General features: G+C 35.4%; 1 protein-coding gene, 1 long non-coding RNA gene and 1 other non-coding gene across 3 annotated transcripts in view; 1 reads left to right on the top strand and 2 right to left on the bottom strand.

Annotated features, from left to right (window-relative positions):
- The window catches only part of PTPRQ (protein tyrosine phosphatase receptor type Q), a 275,808-nt gene that overhangs the window by 237,307 nt on the left and 18,930 nt on the right, over positions 1–19,571 (top strand). The window contains exons 39-41 of the mRNA XM_069584123.1: positions 5,649–5,730; positions 8,782–8,872; positions 13,803–13,879. Of these exons, the coding sequence (XP_069440224.1) occupies positions 5,649–5,730; positions 8,782–8,872; positions 13,803–13,879 (250 nt within the window). The remainder of the gene's footprint in view (positions 1–5,648; positions 5,731–8,781; positions 8,873–13,802; positions 13,880–19,571) is intronic.
- LOC138437224 (uncharacterized) overlaps positions 1–19,571 on the bottom strand; it is a 90,499-nt gene that overhangs the window by 27,614 nt on the left and 43,314 nt on the right. The window lies entirely within an intron of this gene.
- On the bottom strand, positions 15,278–15,382 carry LOC138438442 (U6 spliceosomal RNA). Its single transcript, XR_011256373.1, has one exon. It is a non-coding gene; the product is annotated as a U6 spliceosomal RNA (small nuclear RNA).

Raw genomic sequence — 19,571 nt, forward strand, 5'->3', positions numbered from 1 at the left:
GTTTCACCAGATAGATTCTTCAAAAATTTTCGTTGAAAAGGAGGTACATATTAGTGTGAGAAATACATATTTTTATAGTGAAGGCAGTAAAATTTTTATCCTAACAAAACTGGTTAAGTAGAAAATACAGCTTCTCGCCACTGGTAATGCTGATTTAAGCTGCCCATCTATAGGCTATCATCTGTAGCTCTCTATCTGGACTATATTTTAATTCCCTATAGATTTCAACTAATTGACCTTGAGGGAAAGCTGAGTCTCTGTGACAATATGGTCTTCAATCACCACTGCCAACATAAATAAATGGTTCCTCTCTGGATCTATCAAGAGTAATCTGAGTGGAATTTAAGTTTTTGATAGACTTTGAAAAAAAGTGAGCCCAGACATGAAATAATACCCTTTTCAACAAAAGGGCATAGGATTTAAGCTAAGATTCATGTAATAAAACGTGTTTAGCCCTTTATATTAGAAATTGGTCAGTTATCTTATTGAAATCTGGACAATTCCCAAATTGATTTACACACTAATGAATATGATTTGACAGTATCCTTCACTATTTGTGAGTGAATAAGTTCTCTTATTCACTATAGTGTCTAAAACACTCTCCATGTAACGCTTTTAAGTTTTTTTAAATGTTAATAAAAAGTATTTTTGAGTCTCTATGTCTATAGATCACTTTATTTGAAATAGCACTCCTGAAATAACATTGTTGATTTTCATACACATTAATTTCTGTGAGTTTATGTTTATCTAACCAAATAATTTTCCATAAAGGAATTTAATTTATCAGTAATAAGTCAGTGCATTTTCTTTATAGTATAGGCCATCTCCTTTTCCACTTCCCTGCATAATTGTCCAAATTACTATTTTTTTTCCTGTTGACAAGTAAAACTTTAAAACTTCAAAGAAAAATAAAATTTAGAATGCAGCCAGTACTTGAGAAAAATACACTTATTCAATATAAGGCTAAGAATCAAGGCAATGACAAGGAGACTACAAACAAAAACAAGAAAAAAAACTAATTGTTATTTGAAACAGGTAATTTATGCCAAAATATCCTCTCAATTTTAAGCTGTCTAGGTAGGTATTTATTTCAGTTCACATATAACTGTGAGATAAGCACAGACTGGAAAATTTCGTAAAAATAGGCTATGAAACGCCTTGTTTCTCACATTATGTAAAAACAAATGTGAAGAATAGTGTACGTAAAATGACTGTGTTTAAGGGAGTGATCCTGAAAAGTAAATAAAGCCAAAACAGATCTTGTTTTATTAAATCTGTTTTCTAAATTACTTGTGTAGACAAGAGCAATTTTATTATTCGTGTAACTTCCTAAGTATCTAGCACCTGTAAACTTCTGCTGTGAGAGGATTTGACATGGCTTTGTTTAGACTTGTATACTGTTTATTGATGCATCTATTGATATTTGTTTAAGCCTTTGAGTAGCATCTCATGAGAATTCTCGATTAATATTTTTGTGGAAAATTCATTTAATTCAGATATTCTCTCCTAATAATCAGAGCACTTGTATTTAGTTTACTATGTATCTTAGTCTAAATTCATCCACAGCTGTATATTTAACAATGACTTATTCACTGTCTACTACAAACGAGTTTATGAGCAGCTTGCAGTAAGCCAAATGTTAACCATGCCCCTGCCTTCAAGTAATACATGAACCTCAAGGCATGTGTCCTTAATATATGTACTTATATAGCCATGATAGAAGATGGAAAGTGATTTGTCCATAAAAGTTTAGTTTCATAGAATGAAGAAATTATTTTCTCTGTAATAGAATAGGGTAAGGTCCTTAGAGGAGCTAACATCTGAATTAGCTATTAAGCAATCAGCAGCATCTGGTTGTGGTAAAACACCTGGAATGGAGAAACTAATAGAAAATATCTGTGGTGTAAACAGGGTAATATGAGGGGTAGCTATAAAGAATAATGTAAAAGATGCAGGCACAATTAGAAATGCTTTCACATGATAATGTGAAAAGAGAATTATTACAGCCTTTATACTATTAGGGATTAATCTATAATTTGAATTGAGATCTAGGAAACCGACCTTTTCATCACTCTTTATTCTGGGACTCTGATTAGGAAGAATAGGAAATCTCCCTGCTTAATTTAGCACAATCTAGTCTTCCTAGTTTTGAGTAAAATTTAGGATATTCTTTTAGAAACAAAAAAAAGTCATCCTTTTTATCAGTATCAATTGTAGAATAGATCTGTAGAAGGAACTTGAGTTTCACAATAAAACTAGAACTAGTAAGTAATTACAGCAGTAATGATAGCAAACAGCATTTACATATTGCTTCCAGAGTCAAGGGTGGAAATTTCCCAGCAATTTACATATATGAGCATGATTTACATACATTTGCCCTACTGTCTAAACTAAGAACTGAGAAAGGTTGAGGTGACTTATTCAAAATAATATAGCTGGTAATTGTTGGAACGGGTATTAAAGCCAAAAAGGGCACTGTATTTTGTAAGAATTCACAAATATTCACCCAAATCTAATAGCTAGCCAGGTACAGTTTAAAATCACTATCTCTATACACCCAAAACAGACACAACACTGTAAATCAACTGTACTTCAATACAGGAAAATAAAAACAAAATCCGTATCTCTAGAGAGATCTTTCAAATGTAAAACAATAAAATCAACCTTCTGTAGAGTTCTTCACTGGAAAGACACTGACTATAAAGATAAAATATTAATACTTTTTAAATAAGAACAGATCATTAGTGAAAATAGAACAAGGATTTGAATAATAATTATCTGATGCTTCAGCTATTTCTTGCTCTACAAACTAGCTCTATTTCAGGTTCTAGATAGCCCAGAAAAAAATATTTTTGCCAGTACTACCTCAAATAACCCTGGATCCTCTGGGAAAAGAAAATCTCCCCACTACAGGATGGCTATCTGACAATTCTTAAAAAGATGAATCAAAAGCTTGTCACTAAAGCAGATGTGATGTTTGAACTTCACCATTCATAAACCGAATAATGTTCCCTGATATTATAAAAAGTGATCTCTACACAACTCGAGAATTTCCAGCTCTGCATGGTAACAGAGACATCGATCTTGTTAATTCAAGTCTCTCGTTCATTTCTATCTTAAGCTCAGTTCTGAAGATTTGCCCAGCCTGACTCCCATTCCTTTCCTGTTTCTGAAGAGTATCGTGGCATCAGAACATTGGGGTACCAGGCACCTAAAGAGCTTGGGTAGTGTGGGTCTTTGTTCTTCAGTCGCCAAATCATGTCCGGCTCTGCGATCCATGGACCACACTGCACCAGGACTCCCTGTTCCTCACCATCTCGTGGAGTTTGCCCAAATTCATGGCCATTGAACTGGTGTGGCTCTAGCTCATGGTTGCCTTTTCTTGCTGGTCTTTGCTGAGGGGTAATTATTTTCTATGGAGATTAACTGCTGCCTGAGTTCCCACTGCATGTGTTGGAAGTCAGGACCTCCAATTCATATAGTTCGTCTTCCTATCCCCAAATTAAGGAATTTTCTGATTCAATATCTCATTCAGTCATCTCCATATCCATCCTTCTCCAGGGGATCTTCCCCACCCAGGGATTGAACATAGGTCTCCTGCACTGTAGACAGATTCTTTACCATCTGAGCCAGCAGGGAAGCCCATGTATCCAGTCAGTCAGGTTTTCTCTGCTGCCTCCTTAGAATCACTCTAAGGGGTTGTGAGAAGCCCACTAGCTTAGCCACCAAGACACTGCTCTGAAAGTGAAAGTGAAGTCGCTCAGTCGTGTCCGACTCTCTGCGACCCCATGGACTGTAGCCTACCAGGCTCCTCCATCCACGGGATTTTCCAGGCAAGAGTACTAGAGTGGGTTGCCATTTCCTTCTCCAGATCTTCCCAACCCAGGGATTGAACCGTGGTCTCCCGCATTGTAGGCAGACGCTGTAGCATCTGAGCCACCAGGGAAGTCTTTGTTCTAGTAACGCTATTTATCACTGTGATGCCATGCTGATTATGAGTTGCCTTACTAGGCTATACCCTGTGGAGCTGAGAAATACTTCCTTCTGCCTGGGGACACCTACAGCATTAATGAAGAATTCCATCTTTCTTCTTGATAACAGTTACTGCAGCACCCCTGTATTCTTCACCAATTCCTGTACTGTTATAAAATATACTCTGACTCATGTTTTCTTCACTGAACAAACCCCTTTGTGACCATTTTCATAGTATTTATTAAGCCACATTTTCCCATCCTATTTTTTCATTTGTCCTTTTCTTCAAAATCCACATCCTCTTATATTTGTCACTTAAGAAATGTGGTAAAATTATCCCTGATATTTAAAATTATAAACTTTGATAAAGGTGTATGTTCTTCATTTTATTTCATACTTTGTGCCTTGTGTTTTTTTTGCAGTGCTAATTTGTTGCGCATGACAATGTGTTATTGAAGATATGCCCATCTCTGAATTTGGGCGTCGTGCAGTCTAAATAACTGGACTAATGAACTGTCACAAAAATATATATCTAAAGTAACTGAAATGACTGTCATTTTTTATGGTTATATAGTCACAAATATTCACTCAGGAAATAAGATTTAGGCAATTTGATGTCATTTTCCAAATAATCACCCTCCTTTATTCAGCATTCTTCATGGACAAAGAAAAAAGTTACATTCACATTTACATTTTTAGGGCAATAAATACTATGCAATATGTTAAAAAGTGACTTGTACTGATGTAATGCCCCAAATGCCTAGCAATATAAAACATTACCTTCTTAGCTTGAGAGAAAAGCCAAATTATTATTTGGCCATATTTGGGTCCAAATAATATAATTTCAAAAATGATGTAGAATTTAAAATAATGATCACATATCAGTTAAAGGTATAGCATGTCCTAATTGCTTGTTTACCATGTTTTTCTCATTTTAATCTAGAACTCAAGAGCTGTACTCTCAACTCATAATGCGTTTAACACAATCTCTGTTGCAGGTTACTTAGTTATAGAAAATCCATCAAGTACGTTTGTTAAGTATCTTTTCTTCTTTTTGAATACCAACTCTAGATTCCCTGATTCAATGAATCTTAATGTGTGGTTCCTTTTTTGTATGTTTGGTAGAAAAACCTCCAAGCTGGATATAAATCATAAAAGCATGACTAATTGCATGGTAACTGGAGAAATGCTTTCTCTCTCTCTGGGGTGAAGCTTGCATGTCTGTATTTTAGCTTGGGAAGTAATACAGGGATATCTAAACTCCTCAGGGTTTAGAAACCATGTCATTATGAGAATGAGGTCACTGCAATATTTTATATCTTCTAAAACCTTGTAATGTATAAAATGTTCTCTGTATGACAAAGAGGTATTATATGCATTAGGATTCAATGATAACTTTATGCCCTTACATTTACTTGAAAAACTTTCTTCATTAAAATGTGCAATCATTCATTTAAAGTCACTTAAAATTTGAAGGATTTCTGCACCATAAAATACAGAGAAAGTGAACTCAAAGGGGGAAAGCTAGTTTTGTAAATATGACAGAGTGACTTTAAAGGGCTGTGTGGTTTTGAAACGTCCTGTGTCCTCTTAACTGGTCAACTATAAAGGCAGTGTCCGGACTAAAGGAAAAGAACTGAACCTAACATAACTCCATTTTATACCTTTCTTTGGAGGCCGATAAGCAAGAAATCCTTCCTGCAGCATGTTGAAGAGCTCTGCACAAACAACAACCTAAAGTTTCAAGAAGAATTTTCGGTATGTTGCCAGCAGTTGTCACAACATTGCCAGACCTCCAGTCGTTTCACGTGTCACATTTCATGTCCCGCTTAAGCTTGCAAGGCCATGAAGGACTCTGGCCGTGATAATCAATACCCAATTACCAGGTTGATTGTTTGGATAGTAACATGACACTGAGCAGCCTCTGGTGCAACCTGAACAGAATTATTCACCTACTGTGTCAGGAAAAGGTGCTGCTCCTCAGACTTCCCCCCAGCAAGGGCAACCTGGCCCCGTTTGTTCTCTTCTACCCAGATGTAGAAGCAACCCTAGAATGCTGGATGCATTCGTTTTTGTATGTGTGCAAGGTTTGGGTGGTACCATATATTTCAATAACTTTTAGATTTTGAAACTAAAGCAGCTCATTTCATATTTGCCTGCTTAGTTTATGTTAGTGGTATAGAGGAACCTGAGAACAGAATTTGATGTTTCCAGAAATTATAAGAAACAGTGTTTTTTAGAACTGTACAAAAACAGATAAAGAACACCTGTGCTTTACAGGCTTATTTTTAACTCATGGAATAAGTGCTCTATCACATTAAAGAGAATATATGAAGTTAAGAACTTGTCACTTTAAGACTATTTGAAAGTTAGAAGATAAATTTTATTGCTTTTAGCGTTTATATATCTACAAAATTGAAATTACATTAAAAACATAAGGCATTTCTTAGATTTACAAGCTATCTTAAAATTTGTGAGCCCCTTTCCTGACTTATTTTGTATGAGAAAAATAAAAACAGATTTCTAAATGTTACCAAATATTTCTGTTTTTTCATGAACGTTTTAGTGTGTGAACAAAGACTCAAACAATTGGCTTGGATAATTCAGGATTGTAATATTTCAGTCTCTCAGGGAGTAATAACAAAAATGTGAGAAGATTAATGGTATTTCCTACAGCTTTTTGGTTATGCTTCTTAAATATTGATCTGGACTTAACAAAATCAGTGGTACCATAAAACTCTTCTTAGCATTTACAGAGCAAGAGCTTTCAGCTTTTCAGGAACCAAAGGGTAGTTTCATTAGAATGTAGCAAATACAGTTCCATTATACATGACTCAGTATCTGAAAAGTTTTATTAGCAATAACATTTTCACATATACTGAGAAGGTTTCTAGTTTAACTATTTTGGAGATCATGGTTTTAAGTACTTGGGTTTTATATATATATATATATGTTGTGTGTATATACTAAGTAAATGTATATAAATATGTAAGGACATGGCTTTTTTAAATTGCTTTTCATCCTACTGCTGTGTCAATTTTTAAAGCAAAACTGTTTTAATAAACAAATGCATCTTTGATGCATATATTTGATAAACCTTGTAACTCAGGTCATATTCACTTATACCTTAAATATCAGTAAGCTCTTCCTTGCACTAGGCACTGATATATGTCAATTCAGCATTTTATAGCTAGGTGACTTTGGGCAAATTACCTAAACTCTCTATTCTTCAGTGTCCTCCATCTGTATCTATCTTACTGAGTTGTGAATACCAAACTGATTGAATGATGTGTAATACCAAGAACAGTGGCTGGCACAATAAGCATTTGTTATTACAGTGATGATTTCTACCATAAAGAAGTTCATATTTATAAGAACTGCAGACATGTCTAAGAAATCACACATACACACTGTCCTGATAGAGATACGCAGAAAGAAGTGAGCTTCAACTCTGTCTGGAGAGCAATCAGAAAAGACTTTACAAAAAAGTGACCGGCCAGATGAACTTTAAGACAGAGCAGAGGCCCAATGAGCAGAGAAAGGGGGAAAGGTATTCTAGAGAGAAATGAGGAGTGCGAAAGCGTAAGGATGCAAAACAGTCTCACTCAGCTGTGATCCACCAACCAGCAGAAACTGTAGGAGAAAGAGCTAAGTATTTAGGAGAGTTGGTTGAAGCCCCGTGTGCCCTGATAAGAAGGCCACTGAGTGTAATATTACTAACCAAACAATCGACCTGGTAACTAAATATTGATTATCAAGGCCACAGTCATTTCACTCTATACATGGAGACTTCTGTAAACACAGAATAGAAGGTGATTCCAATTCACCTTTCTTTTCCCCTCTATTTGTCTCATATAAATATGCTGATATATATTCCCAAAACCTAACACAAGGAAGCTGCTCTAGGATTCCTCATTTGGTTAAAAAATTTTTCAAAGCCTTTGGTGCCAGAACACCAGAATTCAGATGCGTAAACTTGTCCCTCTTCATTAACACATACATACCTGCAAAAGACTGTCCAGAATTCTCAGAGGAAAAATAAGGAAGAAGGGAAAAAATTATCCAATTAAAAAAATAATTTTTAAAAATGCTGAAAAATTGCAAACCCCTCAGTTATAGCACTTTTAAGGGAATCTGGTAAACTGAGACATTTCTAATATGGAAAACCCTAAATTTCATAAATGTAAATCAGCTTGATAAAATTCTCTTGAACAGCTTTTTAAATGATCAACAGATATCATGATTTTCCACCAAAACATCAATAACAGAGTTCCCTGACACTCCTTCAGTGTCTGATATTTCTTAATCACACCTTTGGATTCTGCTATCGATTTAACAATGCCCACTGAGAACAGGAATTGACCTTTGGCATCTTCTCAAACTGACCACTGTTGTACCAATTAATAGGCATGAAATCACACTGCCCAAGGAGAAAAAACAAAAAATAAATCACCAACTCCCTTCCCCTACTAAGCAGATGTTGAAATATTAAATAATACACAGGGAATATTTGATGAAACCATAAGTAAAGTAAGAAAGGAGTCGCTAGCACGGTTGCCTCACCTCAGACTTCACAGAGGGCAGAGAAACCGTGCCAGGGAGAGCAGGAGCCCAAGGACCAGCTCTATGCAGGGTATTTTCAGTGTAAGCTCATCTGAGTTCCTTACTGTTCACTTGACCCTGCTTCTGCAGTTATGAGAAGTGTTTTCGTTTTAAAAATAAAAGGACTTAGAATAGTCTTTTACTAAGTGGAACTTACGTGTTGACCTCTGAAATAAATCTAAACTTTGCAATGACTTCAATCCGCAGGAATTACCAAAATTTCTTCAGGATCTCTCTTCGACTGATGCTGATCTGCCCTGGAACAGAGCAAAAAACCGCTTTCCAAACATAAAACCATGTATGTGTATATACTGTTTCTGGTTTTAGATACTGAAAGCTTTTCAAATGAGTGCAAAATGCACTTTAGCATCTTCTTAAACATGTATTTCATATTAATTGAATTATAATAATGCATTTTATTAGCAACAACTTATAAATTGTATTTCTTTGGCTTTGTTAATATTGACTAAAGTTAATGTACAAGGGGTTTCAGCTTATTCACACAAGGTTTATTCATGCAGGTGTAAGAAACTGTAGCCCTAGCACTTTCTGAGCTTTGTAATGTAACCCCAGGAACAAACCTCTCTAATATCTTCCTATAGACCTAGTTCTCAAATGAAGAGAGAAAGTTCATGTGTAACTGTGCACATTACTTTCCTTAAGAGCTTGGCAGTGCTTTGTAAAGGAATATAAAAAAGTGCATTGCAAAATATTTGTTGAAGATCAGAGTAAATGTGTGATTACCAGGGTTGGTTTTTTACAACGGAGGCAGGCTTGTGCTTTACCACAGTCAACATTTTTCAATCAGTAAGAAACCGTAGTACATGCTACGCTGTTCCTATGTCCTTAAATGTCATTAAAATGAATGTGTATACTGATGTGGAAAACACAGACCATATTATTGATGTAAGATTTAGCAGTAATGTGAAAGAAAAAACAGCATTTCTCTTTAAATGCTATATTTTTCAACATGTTATCCTACTAAGTATATTCTGATTCAATACATTTTTATATTATAAAATTAAAAAGTGATATGTTAAGTTCTGAAATGTCAATATTGTTTCAAAGTCTAGAGTTTTAAAATATTCCTAATTTTTGAGTTAGTGTATATATATATTTCTATGTTCTATGTCTTTTCAAAACTGTATTGGGGAAAATTCCATACATATAAAAATTGAACTCTTCTGTCTAGAACGACACAGACTTTGAGAAATATGGTAAAAGGTAAAATCATAAGGATATGGATAGCCCCCCCCCCAAAAAAAAGTGGACCATATTGTGTTATTTTAGAATTAGAGGATAACTGAGGCATGAAGTAAACAAATTTAGGGAAACATGATCTAGAAGTCAGTAACTTAATGGAATCTGTTAACTCCCAAGAATTAGAAAAGGATGAAAATACAAATAGCTTTAATCACCTAAAATCCTTCCTGGAACAAAACAAATCATAGGTAAATGACTTTAAGAATAAGTTGACAAATAAGGCATCTTCGTAGGAAATGAGGAATGTTAGTATTACATCCCTAAATTCCTCTGGCATGACCTTTCCTAATAAATCCTTTTGTTTTGCCTTTTAGAGAGTTAACCTGGGTGGGATACATCCTAAGTTTAGGAAATATGGAAAGTGTCAGGTTTTATATGCATCCATATCTAAATGTCCTTCAGATTCTCTGCTTCATGCTTAATGATACTCTGTGAAAATAAATACTATAGTCTGATTGAAGGACAGTTACTATGGAATATTTAATATCTATTTATAATAGTGTATGTGGCTAAAGTAATGTATATCACTGTGTATCATTATATATAGGTAGATAAAACATATCTAGCTTATTTCCAAAGACTGAAGCATATCTGACTTTAAATATATAAAAATTTGACATGTGAGATTTTTTATATGTAACATTTTGATCTTTCGTTATTAAGATTTCAGTGTATTATTTTCTGGGTTCACATAATGGCCATTAGAGTTATACAGTGCCAGCTTGCTAGCACTTAAAGCATAAGGAGAATGTAACTAAACAAACATCCTTCAAATAAGGAGAACTCAGGAGCAAGGCAATCCCAATAGCCGAGGCCAAGACAAAAATAACTAGTGATGGCTACGACAATAAATAACTGTAAATCAAGGATGTCTGGGAATATCAGAAGGATTGCATACATTTTTTTCCACCTTTGCTAGAGCCAAAGGGATAATATCCAACTGTTTTCTGTTTTTTGATTTCAGTACAGAAAACTTAGTAATTTTTCAAATAATATTCTACATCCACATCTAATATCCTTTAATGGGTTTTGGGGGTAAAGTTTTTTCTTAACTGTCCTCTTAAAGAACTGGAAGTTCTATAAGAAATAATTTGATTAGGCATAATTTTATACTTTTCAATAATTTTATTAAGAATTTATTAATTCAACTAGTACATACTACCTGCTGTATAGTAAAATGACTAAAAACATGGGCTCTAATCAAACTTCCTGGGTTGCATTTCTGTTTACGTAACAACTATTTTAGTTACTGGATATTATTTAGTAATGTTGACCGCATAACTTTAAGGGTTAGATAAAATAATCCTGTAAATCACTTTGCCCAATATAGAACACAGGAAGCTCTCAATAAATATTAGTTCTTATGATTGTTAGTAATCAGTAAATTGCTTATTTTTAAAAGCCTCTAAGTTTCTGGGTGACTAAAATTTAGTTACAGGCCCTTAGGGTCTATGGTCTGGAGATAACAAACCTATTTCCCTAATCTGGGTCGGAAGACAAGCTGTAAACTCACATCCTCTCATACAGGCAAACAGACCCATATGCTCCCAGCTGCCTCCCACCATCACACACACACACACACATAGAAAATGCAAATTTAAACTAATATATTCTCCCCTTGTGTTTGCAGAGAAGCCATAAAGCTGAAGAAATGTTTTTTCTCCCATAGAGAATGAATTCATTTTAGTAGAGTCTGAATTTTAGCTTGAGCCAGCTAAGTGAGATTCACTGTTTCCCCTGAGTAATGTAGAAAGAAGGATTTCAAATATCACAGTGCATTTTAGAACATATTAGCTTACAGGGCTTTAAGATACTAGAATTAGCAGCAAATGTGTGCAGAAGAGATTTCCAAATCTCTGTTTGACAGGACACTGTGACCTTGACAAGTGTTCCAACACTATGAAGAAGAGTTTAGCTTGCTGTTGACTGAGTGCAGTTGACTCGGATAGTTCACTCAGATATTGAGTGAATAGAAGACTGATGGCCTCCCCTTCTTAGTTGCATGACTGGCCACAGCGTCATTAAAATTGGCACATCATACCAAGTTCAAAATCTTTGGGACAGAAATGGTTCACGTAATCTGCTTGAATGATCCCCCTTCTTTAGATTCAAACACATTGTTTGGATCATTATACTTACTTAATGATACAGCAAAATCATTTGACATATAACATGTGCTTAATTCTAAGAACTTGAGACCATGTTCTGTGTTCCATACACAGCTATACGTTGTGTAAACATTCATATTCAATCCTCAGAGGATTCTACAAAATAAATATTATAACTATATGTTATAGCTGAGGTAACAAAGAAACAGAGAAGGGAAACAATTCGCCCAAGGCCATAAACAGCAGATGGGCAGAGCGTGTGGATTCCCACTCAAACCCACGTTCCCATTTTCGCTCCACTGCTCAGCACCTTCCCAGGAAGGTTTGTTTCAAAACCTGAGAAGAATTTAGTAATAGATGACTTTGTATCATTTCCTTGTCTAGTGAAAATCAGCACTGGACGTTTCAACTGTAATACCAATTTGGCAACGATTCTCGGGGAAAAATAATTTTTGATACTTGTCTTTGAAGAAAAATAATGGGAAAAGGGTTATCTCATTTTGCTAGACTGTAAAACAGTCTAAATATCAGTAATTCAAAGTCTGGTGTGAAAGAAAAATAGGCATCTAAATTAAAGAGCTCCAGAAATAGACCTAAACACAGAGAAAACTAGTGTATGATAAAGTGGTATTTTGAATAAGGGGAAAGGGTGCACTATTTATTGTTCTAAATGGAAACAAACAATAAAACAGATTTTCCCTTATCCTGTCCCCAAATAAAAGAATCCCAATGGATTAAAAATCAAAATATTTAAAACAAGCAATAAAACCTATTAAAGCTCTGGAAGACACTATGAATGACTGTGTGAAGATAAGAATATCGGTATGACAAAGCCTTTTGTATGTATCACGCAGAAAGCCACAGTGAAAAATGAGAACTTTGATTACAATATATATAAAATTTACGTATGGCAAGATATCTAACAGATAGTGAGTCAAAGACAAACGACAAACAAAAAAAATTTCAATACATGTAACATTTTTAGTATAAAATATTTTTTAAAATAAAAAATAGTATAATATGAAAAGGCAATTATAGAAAAGATATTTAAAATGGCCAGTACACAAGCAAAGAAGCTCACTTTCACTCATAGTTAAGGCAATCAAAATAAATACTAAGATAAATCAATTTGTCTCTCTCAGAAGGTCATAAATTAAAATGTTTAATAGTATCTTATGATGGTGAAAGTGGGAAGAAACAATTGTTCAAACTGTTCAAACACTTTTGTTCAGAGTGAACTGATATAATTTGAGAACAATTCATCAGTCTTTCAAAATTTGAGAAGCACAATATGATTTTGGAATTTTACTGCTGGTAATGTATTCTACAAATAAACTCCAACATATATGGAAAATTTCAGTTATTTATTCAGCATTTTACAATAACAAAATGATATGATTTTCAATCATCCTGAAGAGATAAATAAGTATGTTATATTCACAATGAAATACTATACAGCCTTTTAAAGTAATGAACTGTTAGGTTGGTAAAGGTATTTGTTCAGGCTTTTCCATAGCATGTTATGGAAAAATTTGAGCAAACTTTATGGCCAACTCAATAGATATTGTTATTCGCACTAATATGGAAAGATATGGCTAAATAAAATTTTTTCCAGAATAGAGGGACTAGCACCCCATTTGTGGTTAATTTTATATGACTATGTATAGAAAATCCTGGAAATAAATATGAGAACATATTAACAGTCATTGTCTTTAGGTTGTGGAAATATGGAATAAAAAGGAACTACTTTAAAATTTTATAGCCATCTGTAATTTTCAAATTTTATATCAGAAACTTCTTTGTATTTTATAGAAAAAAGTAATTTAAATAGCATTAATATCTTATCTTTCCTTCTAGATAACAATAACAGAGTGAAGCTGATAGCTGATGCTAGTATTCCAGGATCAGATTATATTAATGCCAGCTATGTTTCTGTAAGTTGCTATTTTATATACCTTTTTTTATAAAACATAAATACTGCAATAATGGTACTCTTCCAACTACTGAAAACAAGAAATGCATTACAACCTCCACAGATTTAATGTACCAGTTCCTTACAACATTAGGTATACCATGTTTTATACACGGGGAAACGGAAGCTCCAAATAGAGATTGCAATTTACCCAACAATCATTTCGCTAATAAGCAGCAGATGTCCAACTTCAAACTACATATCCCCTGGACCTTCCACTGTTTCCAGTGTTTGTCAGAAGATCCTCTGTATACAATGAGGTCAGCCAGTTTTTCAAGGAAATTAGTCAAATGGATAGTCATATCCATATAATATAAAAACCCATTGCGCTCTTCTTCCCTTAGAGATTTTCATTCCTTCAAGGGGACTATGATGCCATGTTCTTTACACCCTCTGCTACTTAGAGAACGTGTACTCTTTTGCAGCCACTCAATAAACATATCTTAAGTGAACCAATGTGGGGTAAACTGTGATAAACATCACAGATAATAAATGCTTGCCACAGAGGATCGAAAATGGAATATAACCAGAGTGTTTCAAGGAGCTCTTTCTCCATAACTCTTGCTCTCTCAATGCTCACCACTATCTTAGGAACACAGAAACCCTATATGCACCCAAGACCTCCACTTGGGTTGACACAACCATGAAATCTCAAAGGAGGAACGGCTCCTGTGGTTATTTAATCCAGTCACTTAGAAAATCTTTCTGAAAAATTACTGATAATTAGAGATTAGCCTCTCTTGGCCCTGACTCACTCACTTCCTCCCTAAGGCAGATGATTCTATCTCTGAAGTAATCAAATATACAGTTGTAGTTTATTTTTAGAATATTGCAAATAAAAAGCTTAATTTCAGAAACAGTTCACCATGTATAAACACACTAAAACATAGTCAATGCAAATTCAGATTAATAATAAGTACAGTATTTTAACAAAATGACAACTTTTCTAAAAGGTAATAGGCAAATCAGTGACTTGGTTCACCCAGAATATTTAACTAGTTTGAATTAAGACTATGAACTCTTCTCTAGACGGCAAAGGAAAGGATGGAGCAACACGTAAGCAGAGCCCCACTGGGACCAAATGAAACGGCAGGCCTGGGTGAGACACTGAAGCAAAATGTTTGAAGATGTTTTATTGTAAAAAAAAAGAAAGAAAAGAAAGAAAAAAAAATGATGACTGATCCTCCATCCTGATGTCCCTGGGATTCTAAAATACCCCACTGACGTCTGAATCTTCGATATTATGAAAAAGAAAACCTAAAATCCCTAACGCTATCCTTACAACTGTAATATAGCAATCTTCTTCCCTGTTAATAAGCCACCTCTTCTAGAAAGAACTGTATGCATAATTTGATCAAACATAAGTGCGGAGCGCGTCATGAATTTGTCTGTCATTCCTGTGCAGCGCCCACGCTAATCCTCTCTGTATCTCTCCAAGTCTAGTGCATGTGCTTGCTTACAGTATATGCGCTGCCGAAGCAAGCGCATACAGTTTTTTAAACACAGGATGTGTACCCTTAAATCTTCACCGCTGACTTCAACTCTAATAGGTAGCAAGGTTAACCATGGTTCTCATTATGATTCTACAGATACCTGAAGCTTTCCTGTACTGCCCATAAGCCCATTTTAAAAAAATTGTTTTTCTTTTTCTTTTTAAAAAAATATAAATTTATTTAATTGGAGGTTATTTTATAATATTGTATTGGTTTTGTCATACATCAATATGAATCTGCCACAGGTATACACGTGTTCCCCATCCTGAACCCCCCTCCCTCCTCCCTCCCCGTACCACCCCTCTGGGTCATCTCAGTGCGCCAGCCCCAAGCATCCAGTATCCTGCATTGAACTTGGACTGGCGACTTGTTTCATATATGATATTATACACGTTTCAATGCCATTCTCCCAAATCATCCCACCCTCTCCCTCTCCCACAGAGTCCAAAAGACTGTTCTATACTTATGTGTCTCTTTTGCTGTCTCGAATACAGGGTTATCATTACCATCTTTCTAAATTCCATATATATGAGTTAGTATACTGTATTGGTGTTTTTCTTTCTGGCTTACTAAAAAAATTTTTCTTCTTCTTCATCGTCTTCTCGCCTAGGCCTGCCATTTCATTTGGTCCCCCTGGGGCTCTGCTTTTGTATTGCTCCATTCTTTCCCCAACATCAAACATAACCTGTCCTGTGTCCCACTCCCCACAAGCCTCTGTTAAGAGGGAAAAGAATTCATTCATCCTAAATTTTACTTGGGTTAGTAATTACTCCAAAATGGCAATTATATATTGACTCTTATCTACCAATTAAGTAGACACAAATGAATACCTCATAGCCTAAAAGGTCCAACTAGCTATGGGATGACAGTATAGGATATGAACATGATTAGGGAGGCAACCAGACAGTTTTAGGAGGTATAAATGAACCACACAGATTACATAAACGAAGGAATATTAAATGAACTCCCAGTGTTCCCTCTACATAAACAAAGCAATATTAATGAAGTCCCGGCGCTCCCTCTAAATATTATCAGTTGTTGGGAGACAATCATAAGAAGAAGATAATGCACAGTGGACAATAAACTAAGTCTGAATATATGCAGAATATATACAGTCTTCTGTGGCCAGGGGATGTCGTACTGTGACAACCCTTACAACAAAGTCGCCATGACCCATATGTAATGATATGCGTCATCCTTACCGAGCTGCACAGGAAGCAGGTGCCGATGGAAAGCACTTTACAGTAAGGCAAGTTTCAGTATTACAGTGGGCAGTATATTCATTGCTTCTACTTTCAGGGCAATCTCCTTTGTCTGGGATGTCAGGAGAAGATGGAAATAAACTCATAATACTGTAGTGAGCTCTCACTTTTCCATCCCCAAGTTTAGGCAGTCTTCACTTCACAAACAGTACAGACTTCTCAGAGTGAAGGACACTGCAGTTTCTCCCCACTCCCCAGCTTTCTTCCATGGCACTTCCATGTGAAACTTCATGAACATTTGATCCAGGAGCCAAAGACAGAGGCCATCTACAAATGGACTCTAGATTCCTATTTCTTTGGATGCTGCAGGAAAAGGGAAAACTATAGAGCATGAGAAGAAAGCAAAATAAGTAGTGTTTAGATGGGGGGAAGAAATGAAACCTGAAGAAGGGAAAAGGGAATACCAGTAGGTGGTCTGAAGTGTGTGCTTTGAGACTAGGAAACACCAGGCCAGGATCTGTAATTAGATTCCTATTTGTTTACCTCTCGGGCCTTGGCTGTTGTTGGGAATTATACTCCTAAAGCCAGGACTCAACGAGAAGCTGGAAATTTTTGACTAAGGATGGACCATGGGAGAGAGGCAGAGAGGAAAATAAATACTGCATCCTTGTAAATAGCCAATAGTTGCACAAGTGAGTTTACAAATGTTTTCAAGAGAGCGAACAAGAACATTATGTAATAAGAGGAAGACTCCAACCTGCTAACCCAAATTATCTCCCCCGTCAACCTAAGATGCCTGAAATTACTTCAATTTGAGGATAGCTTTTACTATAGTTAGACTGAAGATTAAGGGCTATGATACATATGAGCCATAATCATATCAGAAACATCAGATTTGATCTATGCTGATAGAAGATGATAGTACCAAATGATATTGGATCCCTGAAACAGGGAAATGCAAATGACTAGGAGAAATATTTTATAAATTGATAAATTACACTTAATTGTCCTCACCCTTAAGACACTTTCTTCATTCGGCTTTTAGGACAACATTCTCTTGATTTTCCATCTACGGCTTTCACTCTCATCTCAGTCTCTTTGTTCTCTTATCTCCTTGACGACCAAACACTGAAATTATCTAGAGCCCATTCCTTGAATTTGCTGCTTCTTTTCAAACTCATTTCCTTGATGACCTCAACCATTCTCGTGATTTTAAGTAAGATGTATTTGCTGACTACTTAAAAATTATGCCTCTAGTTTGGACTTCTTTCTGAACTCCAAACTCATATACCCAATTGCTGTGATGACATTCCCACTTGAATATCCAAATGGGATTTCAAGTTTAATATGTCCATTGTGAATTCCTGATTTTCCTATTAAGTCTGCTTATGCTAGGTATGGGGGAAAAGGAACCTACCTACCTACACTGTTGGGGGGAATGTAAATTAGTACAGCCAGTATGGAAAACAGTATGGAGCTTCCTTAAGACACTAAAATTAGAGTTACCATATGATCCAGAAATCATACTCCTGAGCATGTATCTGGAGAAAACTCGAATTTGAAAGGATACATGCACCCCAGTGTTCACTGTGCACTGATCGAGGAATGGATAAAGGAGATGTGATGAGTGTGTATTTATGTATCACATATATGGTATGTATGTGTGTATATATAAGTACATACAGGATATTGGCCATAAAAAAGAATGGAAGGGTATTTGCATCAACATGGATGGACCTAGAGATTGTCACACTAAGTAAAATCTCTCAGAAACAGAAAGAGAAATACCATGTGATATTACTTATATGTGTAACCTAAAATATGATACAAATGAACTTACTTACAAAACAGAAATAGACCCACAGACATAGAAAACAAATTTATGGTTACCTAAGGGGAAGGTGGGTGGGGAGGGATAAATTAGGGCTTTGAGGTTAGCAGATACAATGTATTATAAATAAACAACAAACTCGCATAGCACAGGGAATGATTTTCCATAAACTGCAATAAACGGTAACGAAAAAGAATATATATTGTATATGTATAACTGAATCACTTTGCTTTACACCAGAAACACTGTAAATCAACTATATTTTAATTAAACAAAATTTTTAAAGTATGCTCATACTAAAGTTTTTTTTTCCCCCATCTTTATTTAGAATCGTTACTGACTCCTATCTTTCTTATACCCAGTATCTAATCCATAAGCAAGTCTCTTGGCTCTGTCTTCAAAATACACCAGATTTTATTATTTATCACAGTGCCCATTCCTATCACCCAAACTGCACTCCTTGGTTGGATTGTTGCAATATTCCAACTACTCTCCCTCCTTTCCCTTTTTATACCATTATCAGCTTGTTGTATAGAAACTAGAGTGGAACTATTAAACACACTATATATATGTTCAGAATCTTTCAATGGCTTTCTCTATCATCCAGAGTAAAAACCAAACTCTTAAAACTACCTGCTCCAGGGCCTAAAGCACTGCTCCCTTCCCTGTCTTGTCTCCAGTGTCACCTTCTACTACTGTCCCCTCTTGCAGTTCCTACAACACCCCAGATACATCTCTCTTTTAATGCTGTTACGCTTGACTTTCTACCTGGAACACTTTCTCTCCAAATCTTGAAGGGCTTACCTCTTTCTGCTTCAAGTCTTTCCTCAAATTTCACCAATGAGCCTTTTCTGAACACCCTGTTTTCTGAAATTCTCTCATAGCACTTATCACTTAAAAAAAGCTATGTAAATCACTCATTTAATAGACCTGTTTACAGATTTAATGTCTACTTCCCTTAACTAGAATAAGACAAATCAGGGTAGGAACTTTAGTCAATGATGAATCCTCAGTTCCTAGACTAGTGCCTGGCACACAGTAAGCACTCATGAATATTATTTGAATGGAGGAATGTGCATTTTAAAAGCTGTAAAGAAATTAAAATATTAATGGTGCTTCATTCTGGAT

Source organism: Ovis canadensis, chromosome 3 (genome assembly GCF_042477335.2).
Source record: "Ovis canadensis isolate MfBH-ARS-UI-01 breed Bighorn chromosome 3, ARS-UI_OviCan_v2, whole genome shotgun sequence".
Classification (NCBI taxonomy): Eukaryota; Metazoa; Chordata; class Mammalia; order Artiodactyla; family Bovidae; genus Ovis; species Ovis canadensis.